The sequence below is a fragment of the Eleginops maclovinus genome, chromosome 20 (genome assembly GCF_036324505.1).
Source record: "Eleginops maclovinus isolate JMC-PN-2008 ecotype Puerto Natales chromosome 20, JC_Emac_rtc_rv5, whole genome shotgun sequence".
In the NCBI taxonomy this organism is placed as follows: Eukaryota; Metazoa; Chordata; class Actinopteri; order Perciformes; family Eleginopidae; genus Eleginops; species Eleginops maclovinus.
In genome coordinates, this window is record NC_086368.1 from 22,147,933 (window position 1) to 22,165,458 (window position 17,526).

General features: G+C 39.7%; 3 protein-coding genes across 6 annotated transcripts in view; 1 reads left to right on the plus strand and 2 right to left on the minus strand.

Moving 5' to 3' along the window:
• The first annotated feature begins 389 nt into the window (after positions 1-389).
• LOC134882228 (coiled-coil domain-containing protein 63-like) lies at positions 390-4,710 on the plus strand. Its single transcript, XM_063909838.1, has 9 exons — positions 390-500; positions 995-1,117; positions 1,487-1,668; positions 1,746-1,930; positions 2,420-2,631; positions 2,718-2,792; positions 4,017-4,179; positions 4,250-4,363; positions 4,457-4,710. Exons 1-9 carry the CDS (start codon positions 390-392, stop codon positions 4,519-4,521), a joined length of 1,230 nt encoding a protein of 409 aa, XP_063765908.1. The 3' UTR covers positions 4,522-4,710.
• Positions 4,711-6,417: 1,707 nt separating this feature from the next.
• myl2a (myosin, light chain 2a, regulatory, cardiac, slow) lies at positions 6,418-9,140 on the minus strand. Its single transcript, XM_063909784.1, has 7 exons — positions 9,038-9,140; positions 8,495-8,587; positions 7,869-7,944; positions 7,354-7,458; positions 7,190-7,268; positions 6,961-7,009; positions 6,418-6,726 (listed from the first exon to the last, which is right to left on the minus strand). Exons 1-7 carry the CDS (start codon positions 9,038-9,040, stop codon positions 6,622-6,624), a joined length of 510 nt encoding a protein of 169 aa, XP_063765854.1. The 5' UTR covers positions 9,041-9,140; the 3' UTR covers positions 6,418-6,621.
• Positions 9,141-11,310: 2,170 nt separating this feature from the next.
• The window catches only part of cita (citron rho-interacting serine/threonine kinase a), a 40,615-nt gene continuing 34,399 nt past the window's right edge, over positions 11,311-17,526 (minus strand). For all 4 annotated transcript variants that reach the window (XM_063911896.1, XM_063911893.1, XM_063911895.1 and 1 more), the window contains 8 exons: positions 17,367-17,459; positions 17,147-17,255; positions 16,934-17,062; positions 16,046-16,126; positions 15,856-15,934; positions 15,531-15,713; positions 13,871-14,255; positions 11,311-13,263 (listed from right to left, as the gene is read on the minus strand). In XM_063911896.1, coding sequence (XP_063767966.1) covers positions 13,240-13,263; positions 13,871-14,255; positions 15,531-15,713; positions 15,856-15,934; positions 16,046-16,126; positions 16,934-17,062; positions 17,147-17,255; positions 17,367-17,459 — 1,083 coding nt within the window. In that variant the 3' untranslated portion in view covers positions 11,311-13,239. The remainder of the gene's footprint in view (positions 13,264-13,870; positions 14,256-15,530; positions 15,714-15,855; positions 15,935-16,045; positions 16,127-16,933; positions 17,063-17,146; positions 17,256-17,366; positions 17,460-17,526) is intronic.

Below are 17,526 nucleotides of genomic sequence, written 5' to 3' on the forward strand. Positions count from 1 at the left end.
CACAGCAGAAGCTTTTCTTTACAATAAATACGTACTTTTATCCGTTTAACTTCTCTGCCTTTTAATAAATAATGAATAGATCAGTAGATAAAGTTGATACTAATGATGATTCATTTCAAGATATAGAAGTATTACTTTTGTGGTACTTCAACAGTAAACAAACCAGACTCTCTTAGAATGTTTATGTTTGAAACTGAGAAATGCTGAAGCCTTATATTTCTCCTCTTAGATTTCCTCTCAACTAGATTTGATTCAGATTTAACCCCACATCAGGCAGGTAGGTCATTATCTTTGGAAATAGTCAGAACTTCACATGTTCACATTTACAATGGAAAATAAACAGCTAATCACTAACGTTACTCTGAATTTGGTCAGGTCTTTAAATCAAAATGTCGACAGATATTTTAAAGGAGCAATACAAACATCTGCAGGAGGAAAATGACCAACACAAGAAGCTCACCAGCCAGCAAAAGGATCATTTGGTCTCTCTGGATAGGGAGGTAAACTACAGATGGACATATACTGTACTGTGTTAGCGTGGTTTTCACGTTCACCCAATTGTCTTCACTCAGTTTATGTAGCACTTAAAGTTTTTTTCGCCTCAGTTTTTGTTTAGATATTATATGTTGTGCTTAATAAATATTAGATGTCACAGTTACTAGTAATACTAGCAGACTACTACAGCATATTGTGCTCTTGTTATTTGAATGGTCAATTTTAAATGATACAATGGCAATGAGGGAGATAACCTTAAAGCTACTGTATTTACACATAATAAGTAAATGGTGGCTGAACTGTAGAGTAATTGCTCCATTTTAGTGTTAATCAAACTATGGCTTTATTGACAGGGCTGTAGTTTCTACACTGTTCAAGCACGCTTAAAGCTGAAAGTTACCCTATGCATGTTTCATTTCAAATTTTAAAAACATGTCACTGTCTGTATAGCTACAAAATGTGTTGTATGAATTGTGTGTTCCTTCCTGTGTTGTTCCAGATAACTGTGTCAGAAAACAGGATCCGGGAGAAGCTAACAGTCCCTGGAGGTCTCATCAAACAAAAAGGGAAGCACCATCGGCACTGGAAACACATCCGCAGCTTAGAAAACAAACTCAATCAGGTAGTAATGCTAAGAAAGAAAGTCCCCAAAGAATGTCCCCTCCAGATAAATCAGTACAATATAACAATATCTTCATTTTAGGAAATACACATATTTGCTTTCTTGCTGAAAGTCAAATAAGAAGGCCGGCGACTCATTCTATATTGCTAATACAAACAACTAACAGACAAAAAGCATAGCCCAACATAGATACTGAAGTATGGGGAGCCAATACTTTTTCAAGAAGTCACTGCAGCCAGACAAGAAATAATCTGGCAAGTCAATGCAACACCACATATAATGTGTTACCAATCTTTGGCGGTGCTAGTAGGTGGATTTGATCACTGACAACACCTCACCACAGTCTAATTTCTCCTTTGTCTTCTGTAGGACACGATAAAGTTTGACGTGTTGTTGAGCAGAAACATGGATCAACGCAAAGACATTGCTCACCTGCTACAACAGAAAGGCTTATGGTGCAATATTGCAAAGAAATTCAACAAGCAGTTTGCTACACAGCAAAAGTTCACAGAGAAAATGGAGGAGAGTTTCACCGTGGCTTTCCAACAGAGGTAAGTCATATGTTTGAGTGCATGTGAAAGTGGTGGTGGTGGTGGTTGATGTGAGCTTGTGTTGTTTTGTGCTACAGGTCGGAGGCCGAGAGCCGAATGCTGGAGGTGAGTGAGTGGATCGAGGTGGAGACAGCTCAGTTCACCAACAGAAAGATGCAGCTGAATAGAATCATCGACCATGACGTCAAACTGCAGACTTTCATGGAGACCAAGTTCCAGGAAGTTATTTGTTTGGAAGAAAATGAAGACTCCAAGAATAGAAGTATGATATTAACATGCATGTACTGAGTCCCTGAGAGGCCATGAAGAAAAAAATGTCTAGTCTGTGATCGTTTTATTCCCTTCTTTTCATGACTTAAAGAAGGGGAAATGTTTTAGAATTGAATTATTCTTGAATTGTTTCAATAATTGCTTTCATTCCTGAAATGCGTAGGAAAAAAAACCTTTTTTGGGATGTATTTTCTAAGTAGCAAAAGGTTTTCTAAACACAATATATGTTCATTTGATTTAAATACACTTTTATTTTTTAACTAAGAACAATTATCCTGACAAAACCTGATTTCATCTGTACTTGAGTCACAACAACCGACGAGTTAAGTGATTTGGATTGAAACGGGATCCATTAATTTGATATTCCTTATTTGCTTCTCAGGGCTTCCACCGACTTTGTCCCCATGTTTGATTTAGATCAAATTCATGTCTTTCAGCTGAAATCAGATTTGTTTTAAGTCTGCATCCTTAATTGTTGCAGAGAAACAGCAACAGGATCAGTCTGGAGTTGAGAAGCTGGAGTTGTACCGACAGGGCCACAGCAGTTTAGTGGAGGTCACTGGGGAGAGCGACCTGCATCAAATCGCCTACATGTTTACTCAAAACGACCAGAAGAATTTTGCTCGTATCAGCTACATCAACGAGCTAGACAACAAAAGGAACATGTTGAAGCACTGCTCAGACAAAATGAAGGCATGTGCATATATCCTGTAAACATACTCACACGGTTTCACCCATAGTGTACATGTTACTCATGCACATGTGTGTTTCTCCTTCAGAGTGACATCCTGTTTCTGGAGGAAGAGAACAAAGGACATGATGAGCAGATTAAAAGCACGCTTAAGGATCTAGAGGTGGGTATTATCACATAATATACAGTGCAGCATTTCCATATTATTATATGGAATTATATTATATGGATTAAGTAGGCCCTGGTATGAATACTGTTGACGCTCATGTGTACGGCCCCTTAAGCTAGTTTAGTGCAGCTGACCAGGATTTTAATAACATGTAATTACTGTATGATGGTAGCTCACAAGAGGAACATTTGGCTCAAAGCTGTTTCCTAGCAACACCTCTTTCAGGTACAAACCTGGTATATCCACGATCTCAATGATTTAGGAAATAAAAAACAGCGTTGTTGGCATTATACATCTTTTTCTGACATTACCCAGTCTACTTTAAAAGGATTTAGGAGCTATGGATTTATCTTTAACCTGAAAACCACCAGATGTGGACATTTCTTTTTACTGAACAGTAATGATATGCAATCTCTCTGTCTTCAAATGCTGCTGCATCTGAGTCACACATCCAAAAATATGACGTCTCCTTTCCTATAGCTTTCCGAGTTAACATTTGAATTGACCACATAGCGAAGTGTAGTCAGACACTACATTTCTGAGATCATGCAACTAAACGGTATATATTCTTCCACATATGTAAGTATCTCAGTCACCTCACTAGAATAAAATCTGAGCTGTAAGAAGATGCTCTGTTTTAGTTTAATACACACAGTTAAGATCACACACACTATTAGATTCACCTACTGAATAAAAAAAAGAACAAATGAACCAAAGCAAGTGAAAACCATTCAGGCAATATGTGTATTGGTATCAGCCTCAAAAACGGTGCAGCTTACGAAGAAGAAATACAATATGCTCATTTTACAATAAACACTATATTCTCTTTTGGAGTTTTTTAGTAACATTGATATCCTTCTAGTAATCCCCAATTTATAGTAAACGTAACAGTAATCTGATTATGTTCGCACCACCAGACATCAAATCAAATTCCTAGTAGGCTATGTGTAAACGTACACCTGCCAATAAATAAACTTGATTCTGATTTTGATTGTGATAACCTCTTTCTTGATGTTACTGTGAGGGACTACAATTACTTTTTTCTGTATCTTGATTATGTAATCCAGTTACATGTAATCCTTGATCAGCATGGATCAGTAAGGAAATGAGCGATGAAAATGTTTTACATTAAAGCTTTAAAATATGTCTTCCATATAAAGATCACATTAGTATGTTTCTCATACACCCTTTCTTCCCCTGTATCTTTGTGTGTTGTAGTCTGAGTTGAAGAAGAAGCGCTGTCTGTCAGACTCTCTGGAGCAGCAGTGCGCTGATGTTCAGATGACTGTAGGCGAGCTGATGGCTGACATCAGAGGCCTGTTAGACCACATAATGCCAGGAGCTGTCACCGTCAATCTTGACAATGTCGCACATTTCACCAGTAAGTGAACTCTTACCCTCTTAAACCTGGCCATAAATACACATTTCACTGAGCCTTCTCTGTCCGTAAGGTATCCTTGAGGAGAACGTTAGTGACCTGCTGATCCAGGCCAACAACGTGGAAGAAGAGCAGATGGAGATGGATCCTCAGAGCATGCTGTTGGCAAACTCTGAGCTGCTACCAGGTATTCAATACATTTAACCTTGACTGACAATGCTGTATTAACAGTTTCTCTATGGTACTGCTCAACTATAAACTGTATGTGTGTTTGCTACAGAAATTGAAGTGGTGGTTGATACAGAGCGCCGCAAATCTCCTGCACGCTCCCTCAAGTCTGCCTGATCAGACAGACTCTGTGCCATCACATCTGCTGCCTCCTACACACTCCTGATGGCATAAATAAACAGCGTCAAAGCCTGTTTTCCTGTTTGTAGCATTCAGAAAGGTCAATTCTTCTGTCAGAAGTACATTTTTATATTAACAATGAAATACTCATTTTAATTGCATACGTCCAGAGAATGTATATTATTCACGTGAGAGCATCATGACTAAAGCGTCATTCAGGGGTTTATTTTACTACATGAGGGTGGAGGAACCTTTTAAGTTAGCTTAGTTATAGATAAGTTAACTTATTCTTTATTATTGCATGCGTTTTTATACCTGCTATGCCAGTTTTTGCTGTAACACTGTACATTCCACCGCTGTGGGACTTTTAAAGGACTTCAGATTTTGATTCTGAGGTTAGTTTAAAATAAAATGTTTTAGCATGTTAGTGCATAAAGTTATTGTGGCTAATGTGTTAGCAAACACATCTAGCAGTTATCGAGCAAAATAAGCGGGTTTTTTGGAGCTAGGTTTATGGCCTGGTGATGATTGTAAGCCTCCTGAGGGAAATATCTGTCTCTTCAGATGCTAAATCCTCCTCTACAGCCAGTCCCAAGTGTTGAGGAGTAACTTGTTAAATGTACAACATAATTCAAATACAAATAAATGTAACTGTTACATATACAACATCCTGGAGATATATATTATTTTAGTAAAAACATACAGTATATGAAGAGTACAGCCAATCCTAACTCCATTATAAAGCTATTCATTATAAAGCTATTCAATACGAGTAAAGCTCTTATAAATAACTTTAAATAAGAATAAAACTGTTCATATTGAATAGCTTTAAATAAAAGTGTGACAGTAATTCATGGATAGGTGCTATAAACACTGACTGGTTTATGTCTATGCTTGATTACCTCAAACTAAAATGCTTTCACAGAACTGAGAAGAAGCGCAAAGGCCTTTGACATTACACATTGTCATTTCATCTATTGTCAATACAAATTTAAATGTGATTGGTGCATTTTAAGACCCTGGTCATTCAACTGTGCTAGCAGGCAGAGCTAAGGTTAAAGGGACAATCTGTTACTTATTTTCCCCTCAACTCCCTCAATAGCAACAGTCTGTTCATAGAAACATCACGCTCAGATCATGTGAGCTCAGATGTCCTGGGTGATCCAAGCATTTATCCCTCACCGCTTCAGAAGGCAATACCTCAGTCTGTGCATGACACCCCCGCACCGGAGCCTCCAGCTGCCAACAACCAGGGATCTTCACCCCACCTACACTAAGTCTGGCAAGTGGTGTAGTTGATGTCAGTTGGGATCACTTGGTGGCATCCTATTGTGTCCCCGCTGCCTGAACCAGCAGCAGTGTAGCATTACTCTCCTCACATCATCAGGACACTAAAATAACAGCAGGGCTTTGTCTCACTAAAGCCCTCTGCTTCAGTAGCCAAACATTTCAATGCTCGGCCGTGCACAATACACAAATAACTTTGCACATGCACACAAATACACACAATGCCACACACTTGTTTTGGTTTAATCTCTTGGGGATTGTAGTGGACCACCAACCACTATTGTTGAGTACAAACATTCACTACCAAACATGGAATCACACTGGCATAGCCATGTGTTCAAGCATCAATCTGAGGGTCCAGTAAACATATGACTAACAGGAATGTAGCCTCTAGGTTTGTTTTTATCCCATTTTCTTGATCAAATGTTTGAATATCAGAATGAGAAAGCGGGCTGGCTTCTTTCTTTGAACTTTTTATTAGACGAACATTCACAGACCTTACAGCAGGATGAAATACATAGATGGTGTGGTAAGTGTACATAATGGTAAAAGCAATTGAATTGTTTCAGTTGAATGTAGGAACATACAGATAAGCAGAAAGGAAGCTCACTTTGGTAATGTAGTTTATTGTCCATTTTCGGGGCCTGTGAACGCACATTTTGTCTTGTGCTCCTGAGTAAGAACTGAGCAGAAACAACGCAGCAAAGAAAAATATGTAAGAATAACCCACAGCCAGAATCTCTTTCAGTGGGCCGGGTTAAAGTCATGTACGGGCAGAAGATACACTTTCTATTTGGTGTTGATAAAGGTTTACTCCTGGTCCTTCTCCTCTCCGTGGGTGATGATGTGAACCAGGTTGTTGTAATCCAGGTTACCTGCCACATCTGGGGGGAAGGCAGCGAACATCTGCTCCATCTAACCAATAAGAAATCTGATGTTAGCATCCCTTTTATCAGAGATTTAGCCCTTCACAACAACAACTGATTAGCATGCATGAAATGTGTGATGATGATTCATTGTCTTTTTGTACAAAAATGGATTTGGCGTTCATGTAGACGATCATCATGATGACGTGTATCTTCCTGTGTTTTTTGGACCCACGCACAAAGCAATTAGACATAATAATGATAATTGGGGTCTACAATATACCTCTTCAGGGGAAAATCGGTCTGCTTGCGTTGTTAGCATCTGTGTCACACTGCACAGGAAAAAAAGAGACAAAAAAACATGAGGTGACGAGGCCTGTGCTCAAACCTGGAGGAAATGTGCAGGTCCAGAGCGAGTCATACCGGGATGAATCATTGCAGTCAAATTCAGACACCATTTAAATTCTGAGTAAAACCCTAACATAACACTCCTACAAATGAAAAGCACTTACTAGTCCTTCCTCAGCGAGCCTTTCGCCTCAGGGTCAAAGACTTTAAACGCGTTGAGGATGGTCTCCTCTGGATCAGCACCTAGACACATTAAAACAGTCAGTACTTTTCTCAGTTGGATCATGTTTTTAAAATAAATGTTCGTCTTTAGCCCGTGTTTTCTTACCTTTCAGCTTCTCACCGAACATGGTGAGGAAGACGGTGAAGTTGATTGGGCCGGGAGCCTCTTTGAGCATCTCATCAATCTCTTCCTGTTTCACATTGAGACGTCCTGTGGAGCCACACATTCAACATATGAGCTCATGAGATTCTGCTATGGCAGTAAAGAAAATACTGGTTTACTTTTATTAATGGATAAATAAATTACATTTTTAACTCAATATTTTAGATAACACAAAACGTATTTGAATGTAACAGGAAGTGTTCTGATGATATAAAACAACATTGTGTAATTCAGTTTTTATATAAATGATCGTCTGCTTTTTACACCATGAAACTATTCCTCTAATAAATTGAATCGTGACCACTTTATCCTAGACCAAGCAAAACCCTTGGATCCAAATATGGATCTTGTTGCTGTTTAGCCCCTACATAAACCTCTAAGACTATGGTCAGTTATCAATAATAATTAACTAAATTTACCACGCCCTGTAAGACTGAACACGGGGGATGTCACCCTACCTAGAGCAGCAAAAGTGTCCCTCAGGTCGTTCTTGTCGATGAAGCCGTCCCTGTTCTGATCCATGATAGTGAAGGCCTGAGGGCAAATAAAAGGTCTTGATAAGTGAGAGTTGAATCAGCCACATGCTTTCAGCCCAATTCCAAGAAAAAAGGAAAATCATGTCACATTCTTCGTCTTCCCTTGAATATTTTGTGTGTCATCTTTAAAGATGAGCACTTTTAAGTATTAATAACCTGAGCGCCACCCATAGAGGTTTAGCCCGGCATCCAGGGCAGGCCCAGCAGTTTATCTGCAGGCCTAATCACTGCTGAAACAATCTGGATGTCTGAGCAGTGCTGACCGTCATACCAGCATACCACCAGCCTCACTGCTGCCAGGCCAGGGACTGGGAAATAGACAGGTGGGCATACTGCGACGATGAACAATGGCAATGGAAAGACAATGGAGGACGTAGAGAGGAGAAGAAATAGAAAACTATGTATGTGTTGCCGTGTAATTATGAGTCATAGACTGAGATCATAATACTCAACATGGTGAGCTGACATGCTTATTCATAAGACATTTCTACAATGTGTGAGCAAAATCTTAATTAGTGGGGGAGAAATATTGGTTGAGCAGCTTTCACCTCTTTAAACTCCTGGATCTGAGTCTGCTCAAACATGGAGAACACATTGGAGTTGGCTCCCTCTGCTGTCCTCTTCTTAGCTTTCTTGGGGGCCTTTTTGCACAAAGAAAGGAGAATAAACGCTATAAAAATCTCATGGCAGTTAAGTTCAAGCTAGACAACATCAATAAAATGCGTTGCATGGCTTGTTAACAGAAGGGAAAATACCATAATAAAGTGCATAAACATTGAACTTTAGCACATTTTAGTGCATGCAACAAACATTGTGATTATTTGTCCCTGAAAATGATGGTGTTTGTTATTTGGGATGCTTTGAATAAAGGCTGTTGCAATACATTCAATCTGCAGTAAAACGTTTTAAAGAAGTAATCCTTTGTTTCAATTCAGATTAAGAAAGATCACAAGTTTCAAATATTGAATTTATAAATGTTAAAGTGTTGAATTATTGCACAGATCTGTCCAAAAATAAAGTTTACATCTTTAAACCAAATCAAGTCCCACATCTGCCATCAGATAGCATCCCACATGCACACAGGGACTTACCATGGCTGAGCAGCTGAGGCTAACAGTGATGCCAGTGAACAACGGGGAGACGGTGGACGCTCTTTTGTAGTCCCAACCCTCAGCTCCACTGGATGATATTTATAAACTATGTCCTCTTTAGGAAGTGACAGGTAAATGATGCTTCATACAGCACATACAGTATTGCTGCTTGAAAGCGCACACACACAACCACAGACACACACATTAGACAAAGAGATTGGAATAACTGGTTTAGAATATCAAGAGCAGACTGAAGGTTAAAGCACTTAATGAGGTTAAACTGTCCTCTGTCCCCAGAGCAGTCCAAACTATAGACAGGCATGGTAACAACCGATTTTTTGTATGTTTTAATAAGAAAAATAGACCGAAAAATGTGTGAAAATGCACACAGGTTGAGCCAGTTAGAATGGGAGAAAGAGATCAATTAAATAATAAGCAGAAATCAGGCAGTGTCTTGCATCTGATCAGTTGTGTTGCCCTCTGAACAACACTCCAGAGCAGCAAAAGCTTTAGATATCTAAGGAAATTGTTGGACGCAATCTAAAAAGTTCATTACAGATAAACTTGTATATTCAAAGCGGGCTTAAAATGATGTGATCCAGTTCAGCCTAATGCATGAAAAACATAAGCTAAAAGTTCAGTTTAAGTTAAAAAAAGTAACTGGTGTTCATTTAGGTCGAACAATAGATATTTAAACATGGAATAAAAACTGTTAAAATACAGAAGGTTTTTATAAAGTCAACAAAAATAGGAAAACAATGGAAACACTTTCAGTTTGTTTTTTACAGACTTGCATAGATGTACTCTGAATATAGATCAAATGTTAACTTAAAGAAGTATATTTCCCACAAACCAATTATTCCTGTTCTAATGCCTGTATAAATATACTGTATACACAAGACTGGAATTTGGGCTTAAATGTCCCTACTTTAACTAAACTATAATTTGAAGTATTTATCACTTTTGATTACAAATTCTGATGCCTGTGTAAAATATTTCCTTCGACACACGAATGGATGGAAATCACAAGCTCCTTGAATGTAATTTATTGACCTGTCAGGACTGTTTTACTGCCATCCTTAGTCACATCTCTGACATGCTCCATATATTACAGCAGGCACAGCGTGCAGCACACACTGTTTATATGTCCTCATTTGGTCGCTGAATGTAAATGTCCGTCCATGAAACAGATAATCACAGATATTGTTTCTGATATTAGAAAATGTAACATTATATAAAAAAGAGCTGATACAGTACTGAACTTCATATTAGAAGCATTTTTTTGGGGGGGGGGGATGTCAGGAAAGCTGTTCGTCTCAAATATGTTTTTTCTTTTTGTATATCTGGACTGAAGTCATTTAAATACATTTCCATGGACTTTAAAAAACTAGGATGGACAATTAAGTGATTATTCTAGAAAGTAAGCATCAGATTTGAGGATAATGAAGATAATCATTACTTGCAGTCCTAGAGGATGTCTTCTATGTAGTTTGCACTCTAGTAAAACTAAGCTCGACATTGTCAACAGCAGAAGGTGAGACATACTCAAGTGAGACGCTGATGACATTGAACACGTTCTTAACAATGTGCCATTACACCATTAACACGTCGTCCTGTGTCACTTGTGGCTCCCAGGTCAAGGAAAGTGACAGTGTGTGAAAATGAGTCGAACGGACAGGGCGGCGGAGGCGATCTATATTTAAAAGACAGGCGCTGAAAGCCTCCTTGCACTCACTGTCACATAAAAGCTGCTGATGAACAAACAGCAGATGTCCCTGGCATCCATCCCGCAGCATGCTGTGTACACGGAGAACCAGAAGAGTTATTGTTGCAGATGCTATTGTTGAAAATGTTTTAACCCCTTCAGCTCTTCTCAGTTTTGAGCTGCAACTACCGGGACAGGAATGGCCAGGATCAGACGCCTAAAAATAGAGGAACCACGTCCAACACAATGGAGGTGGACAAATGGTCATTTAAATTCATACACTGAAAAACTGAAACGTTGACTTTAATTCAGTGTACTATGTCAACAACTCTGACATCAGGTTAGTTCAAAGCAATCATTTTAAGTTGGATCTAATATTTAAACTTTATAGTATTGCTTTCAACAAACCAAATGCAGTTATCTGGAATCTGTTGACATATTATATTTAATTAAAGTTTAAAAAAGTCAGCCTCAAGTGTTAACACAAATCTGTTTTCTCTCACATTGTGGATGGAGCTGTGAGTCTGCAGTAAATAATAACTAAACAACAACACAACAGGAGGCACAGTTAAAGACAATGGTTATAATATTTAATATTCTGTGACAAAATCTCTACAGGGAACGCTAATAAAACATTTGATAGCAGACATCAATATCATATCCAGCGTTACGGCATGATGATTCAGGACCATGTGATTAGATACAAATTAAGAAATGATTCAAAAATATACTAAAACAAGACGGGAAACCCTTTCGTGTAGAGTCCCGTAGAACCCAGTGTAAATCTTGTGCAATCTGTAGCGTTGGGTGCTTTTTATTGAGGATTTGTGGCATATCTTCTCGGCTTTAATACATTCACGAAGAGTTTTACATATTAAAAGAATCAAAGCTGATCCAGAAACGTCTTATTGAGGGCCCTGCTGTTATCAGACACACTAGACAAGTTAAAGCGTGGCATTTCATCAGTTTATATGATTGGAAACCACAACATTTTAGTATTTCTATAGATCAAATGATGATCTATAGAAATAAAAGTCAAGTTTAAGCAGTTTAACAATTCAACTGGATGGTTTTAAGTGCTTTTGTTCGGTTGGAGCTGCTGTTTAACGTGCCAAGAGAGCCTTAATAAAGGAAATTGAAGTGTTTATACCCATGAATTTACTGTGCAATCATAAGGATATGTTAATCACGTGCTTCATTGTTAAATCTCAGAATAAAAAATATAACCCAAAATGAGGCAGAAGCAGAAGACAACACTCCGTTTCATTTCAGATATACATATCCATGCCATTTACGAACCAGGAGAAAAACAAATACTATTTTTTTCATCCACCTTGAACAACTTTGGGTTATATACAGAATAAGGGACATGGTACAAAAAGAGATGCTCAAGCACGATGTTGAAAGCTTCGGACGTGATCTTTTCCCCCTCCTGTCATATAGTTCAGCACTGAGGTTTTGCCTGTGACGGATGGAAGTGCATACACGATCCAGATACAATCACTCACTTGGTAAAGGATGTTCGGACATATTAAAAGAATACTCATCGGACATTCAAGAGGACACATAATCACTTGTTTTTCTTTAACAAAAATAGACATGGCTTATCCAGCCTTGAAATTCCTTCTCAATATATATAAAATTATGTCTCGTCTATTTACAGTCAGATAGCGTTCTGAAGGATTAGAAAGTCCTGCTGGGGATAGTGGGTAGTGCAGCTTTTTTTTTTAGTGTCGACCTATGCGCGGGCAGACAATGGTGTGTTTTTGTGGTTCTACAGGGCAGGGAGGGGTTCTGGTACTTTGATTTTTATTGATATTTCTTTGTGCTCCAGCCGAGTCCTGTCACCTAAACCAACCGAGGCCGGATTAACAGAGATTGATTGTATCAGCTGATAGTGATTGTTTGTTGACATGTCAGCGCAGGACTGGAGCCAGAAACCCGATCCTGCCCTGATCTGTTGCTACCGAGCTGAGCGGAGAGGAGGAGGAGGTTGTGTTACTACTATTCTGCCTTTTTCACTAGTGACTGATTTTTGAAATATTTCAGGCATCGATTTGTGTTGCTACCGCTGTGCTTATTCATTGTTGTCACTACTGTGTGGAGTAAACTGGAACTAGCAAAACCCAGAGTCAGGTCTGAAGTGGAGAACCCAGATTTTGTGTTGGAAAAAGAAATCAAATGACTAATCCTTTCTGAGTGCATGCTCAAATACCTCTGAAAAAGTTGCTCGATGCAGCATTTTGTTGACCTTTATTGACTCGGGTTTTTCTGTGAGAAATATAACCTGATTCTAATGACATCTGTTTATTTCTGTGGTTCTGATGGCTACAGTTGTTTTCCTCTGCGGGTTGTCGGCTTGGATGTCAGTAAAACTCATGTGTGGCAGTGTTTTTCATCTTGGATCGGTGACACTCGCACTGGTTCTCTGCTCTCTCCGTTCCCTTTTTACAGAAGATGCATTTCTCTGTCCGTGTTTGGTGGAGCCCCGCTGTCCTCAAACAGACGACTGGTCCCATACCTGAGGGACAGACAAGACAAAGGTTATTCAATAAACACGCAGTAATGGACTACCAAGGAGTATTGTTCAGATCTAAACCAAAAGTATATGAATATTTTTTAAAGAATTTTTCCTTAAGCAATTTATTTGAGTTTTAAATGTGTAAAAAAATCACAATTTATAAAAAAAAACACAAGATCAAATATATTGTATATTATACAAATAGATACAATCATTGAATAAATATTGTATACTTCCAGTTTAAATAAACACAAACAATAAGGGAGTTCTCTTATCGTTACTATGCCATGTTAGATTTGTAAAAATAAGAGCTTTACAACTTAGTCTCCCACTCTTTCTGGTACATGCTGTTATCTTTTCTACATTTTTCAATGTCCATCAATCCATTTAATGTTCTACTTTCACAACCATTTCTTCATAAGAGCTTTTGAGCAGGTATTTATTTAATGAATATTTGCCTCTTTTCAGCATGTCTCAAGGTGAGCATGAAGGTCATCAGAGGTATTGTCAAATTTCAGTTGCTATAACTGCAAAACACGAGTTCTGCCTCAGCCTCCTGTAGCTCCTGTGTGGTGGTGAAGTAGAAGATTAAATGTTAAAAACAAACCTTGTTAACCTGGTTAATGGGCGTGCGACCGGAGCCGGTATGAAGCCTTTGGCGCTCTTCGAAGCGTCCGGGGGATCTCTCCCTGCGGACGTCCATCATCCGGCCAGGAGAGCGGTCCATGCGAGGGTCGGCCATGGCCCGGCCCGGGGAGCGCTCTAACCGAGGGTCCGCCATGGCCCCTCTGCCCGGAGACGCCACCATCCGGCTCTCCAGCATCCGGCCTGGAGACTTCTCTCTCTCCATTGGGCGGCTCGGGGACTTGTCCCGTCTGAACTCTGTGCGGGCCTCTCTGTAGCGGTGAGGGGTCCCGGGGTCTCCGTGAGGATTGCCTGCCAGCCTCTTAGAGATGTGCTCATTATAGGAGGGGGGGCCACGCTTGTTAGGGCTGTTTGGGAGGAACCGGGGCACAGAGACGGGCGGGGGACATTGGTCAAAGGGGAAGGTATTTGTGTCTGTTTTGGGTCATGGGCTCTGCTCGGCACGGTGGGGTCGGACACAGCAGAGGTGAGGATGATGGACTCATGGTAAAGCTTATTTGATGCGCTGCGGCTCACGTTCGAATCGACGATCTCCGTGATTTAGTTTGCTTACTGAGAATATTCAACACCAACAACTGAGTTTCAGAAGCAGAGCGGCGAGGAACAAAGGCTCAGTGGCTCATGGATTCACAGTGCCGCAGACAAGTCTCAGTCACAAGTCTTAACTCAATAATTATTTTATTGACATTTGAAAGGAGGCATTTTAAAACGCAGCTATGATTGAAAAAGACGTATCTCAGGATTTGTTACAGATAAAAAAGGAACTTTTCCTCCTGTAAAGAGCAAAAGGAAGGCATTACTTTCCTTTTTTTATTCCAAGACTTAACATAAAGTCCAGGACTTCCCCATCACCACGTGTGGATGCCAACCTGTGCCCCCCCCCCAGCAGTGCCAGAGACTCCCATGACCCTTAAACACCCATGTAGTAAGAGTGCTTAAATAAGGAGGACTAAACCCAACCAAGAAATAAATATTGTAAATAAGATGCTCAGGTAAACAGAAATTAAAAAGTAAACAAATAAATGCAGAAATCTTTCTCTCATCTTTTACTTTAACTCACATTTATTTTTCCATCTAAAGGATTTATTACTCCCTCAGATGTTTTTTTCCACAGAGCAAATATGCAAATGAAGGAACATCATCATTTATTAATCAATAAGTAAATAATGCATGGGTCAATCAATCCCTTTATGGGATGTCCTAAATTGGCGATAGAATTCAAAACAGAGTGAATACAGAGTGGTCTGTGCGTTCTGTAAGTGTATTCATTTATTTGGATGTTTCTGAGCATTTAATATTACTTTATTGGCCGTTTTAATAGATTGGTCCTTCATCGGCCTAACATTAAAACAACTAGGAACAGGAGTGGAAAATATTGAAATACTAGTGTAAATATAATAGTTAAAGGTCAGCGCAGAGATAATTAACGAGTGTCAATATCCAACCTATTAGGAATACGTTACATCTCAAAACGCTTGGTGACTTTAAATGAAGTAGGACGTTGAAAGTGTTGTGGATTTTGAAGAAAATGACCCAGCACCAGAGAGTAGTCTTTTGTAAATGAGTTGTAGTCACAGAGTGGGAGCGATCAGATGGTAACAGCTTAAAGGTTATTCCCTCACCTGCGCCCGGAGCCGCTGCGCTGCAGGTCCCCCACACCCTCCTGGCTCTGGATCAGGTTGCCTTTGCAGCAGATGACCCGCAGCTTGTTCTGGTAGGAGGAGGCCAGGTAAATGGCCCCGCAGGAGATTGCCGGGCCAAGGTAGCGTGGGTTCGGGATATCCAGGTGTGCGTACGAGTGAGGTCTGGGATAAAAAGATTAGACACACAACTGATGGGTCCTGTCCCGGATTTGCTGAGCTATAGCAGTGTTTGGAAATTGACTGTTAAATAATACTGAGTGCGTTCCCTAGCTGATACCCTGACACTGACATAGGAGTATCTTACCCCAGAGCAGCATGACCTTGAATCTCAATTACATCCAGAGAGTTGAAGTATGTCACAAACAGGTAGGGTTCCCTGTAGGCTGAAACACAAAAACAAAACACTTCAAATCAAATTGCAACTCATAAATTGACTGTTACCGCGAAAAGAACATTCTTTAAGTGACATTTAAGAAACTCTGATTTACACTGACCAAATGAGAGAGGCAGACGGCTCCATTTGATGTCTTCACTTCTACTCCTGCGACCGTAAGCATCCACAAACACTCCAAACTCTGCAAGAAAAAAAAACGGCTTTCACACAAAACTGTAGATGACAACAACAGTTAAAAGGTATGATAGCAACAATTTAAGGTGAAATAGTCTCCTTGTTGAATACATGCAGATTTACTTGCGCACATTGTCCCTGTGTTTAACTGCATATGAGGCAGGACAGTATTAAGGAAAAAATCACGGGTTATCACTCAACAATAACCCGTACTGCACATAAAAGCTGCACTGTTTGCACAAAGGCTTTTACCTGCATCAGCATCTGTATACATAAATATATTTAACAACCAAGACACAAAAATATATGTTCATTTAATTCCTTTTTTTTTTAACAGTTACTTACCTGTACATAATTATCATTGTATTTGAAATGTATTTGATTATCCTGTTTGAAACCGTACTGTCCTGTCTTGCATTCTCACTCTGTTATTGTGATAGTTGTGAAAGGCAAGGCAAGTTTATTTTTATATAGCACATTTCAACACAAAGCAATTCAAAGTGCTTTACCAAGAATGAAAAACCTTAAGAGTATTAAGAATGGGTGCAGCAGGAAGATAATAAAATAAAACAAGTTCAAACAGAAAAAAGGTATTAAGTTCAATGATTCAAATTACAGTGCAGTGTAAAATGGTAGGGTTGACTATTGGTGCTTTCACCAAATATTTCCAGTTAGATTAGGCATGGCCATACTACAATATCCCAAAACCAAGACGATATTTCATCTCTATGAAATCCATACATTGCCCGACTTTGACTGCCTTTAAAAAGTTCCGAACAGGTGTGCCGACAGACAGAGAAATAAACCGTCTTACCGTGGAAGCAGAGCAGGTACTCGTCCTTCTGTGGAGCTGTGGTGACTTGGATGATGGAGATGGGGAAGCTGTGCGAGGACGCGGCGAAGACGGCTGAAGCCAATGTCACGTCATTCTTATCCAGGAACTCTGTGGAAAGAAATCAAACGTTTAGTTTAACATCAGGCTGAGGATGTGTGTTTGACTAACAAATCCCACGGGTGGGGGACCTACCTTCCAGCACATACTGCTTCATCTCAATCTCGTAGAACTTGTTGGTGCCGATAATGATGCTGTAGCCGGTGAAGTGGATACAGCTGCAGGGCTCTGATGTCTCAATCTCCTGCAAATACAAACAGAAGTTCACCACCGTTTCAATCTGATTACTCCCTGAAGGAAGCTTTATACTTTGCTCCACAACACTGCCTTTCCTTCATCTCCAAGGCCTACTCACCTTTCTGATGCAGAACTTATTCAGGCTTTCATTAAGTCGCAGGATTGTAATCTTATTGGGCATCGCAGCGCAGATACAGGTCCCATTATCAATCTGTAAAGAAAGAGCAACACCGCAGTTAAACGTCTTCAATCAGACAGCTCTGCTACTGAGGTTCAGC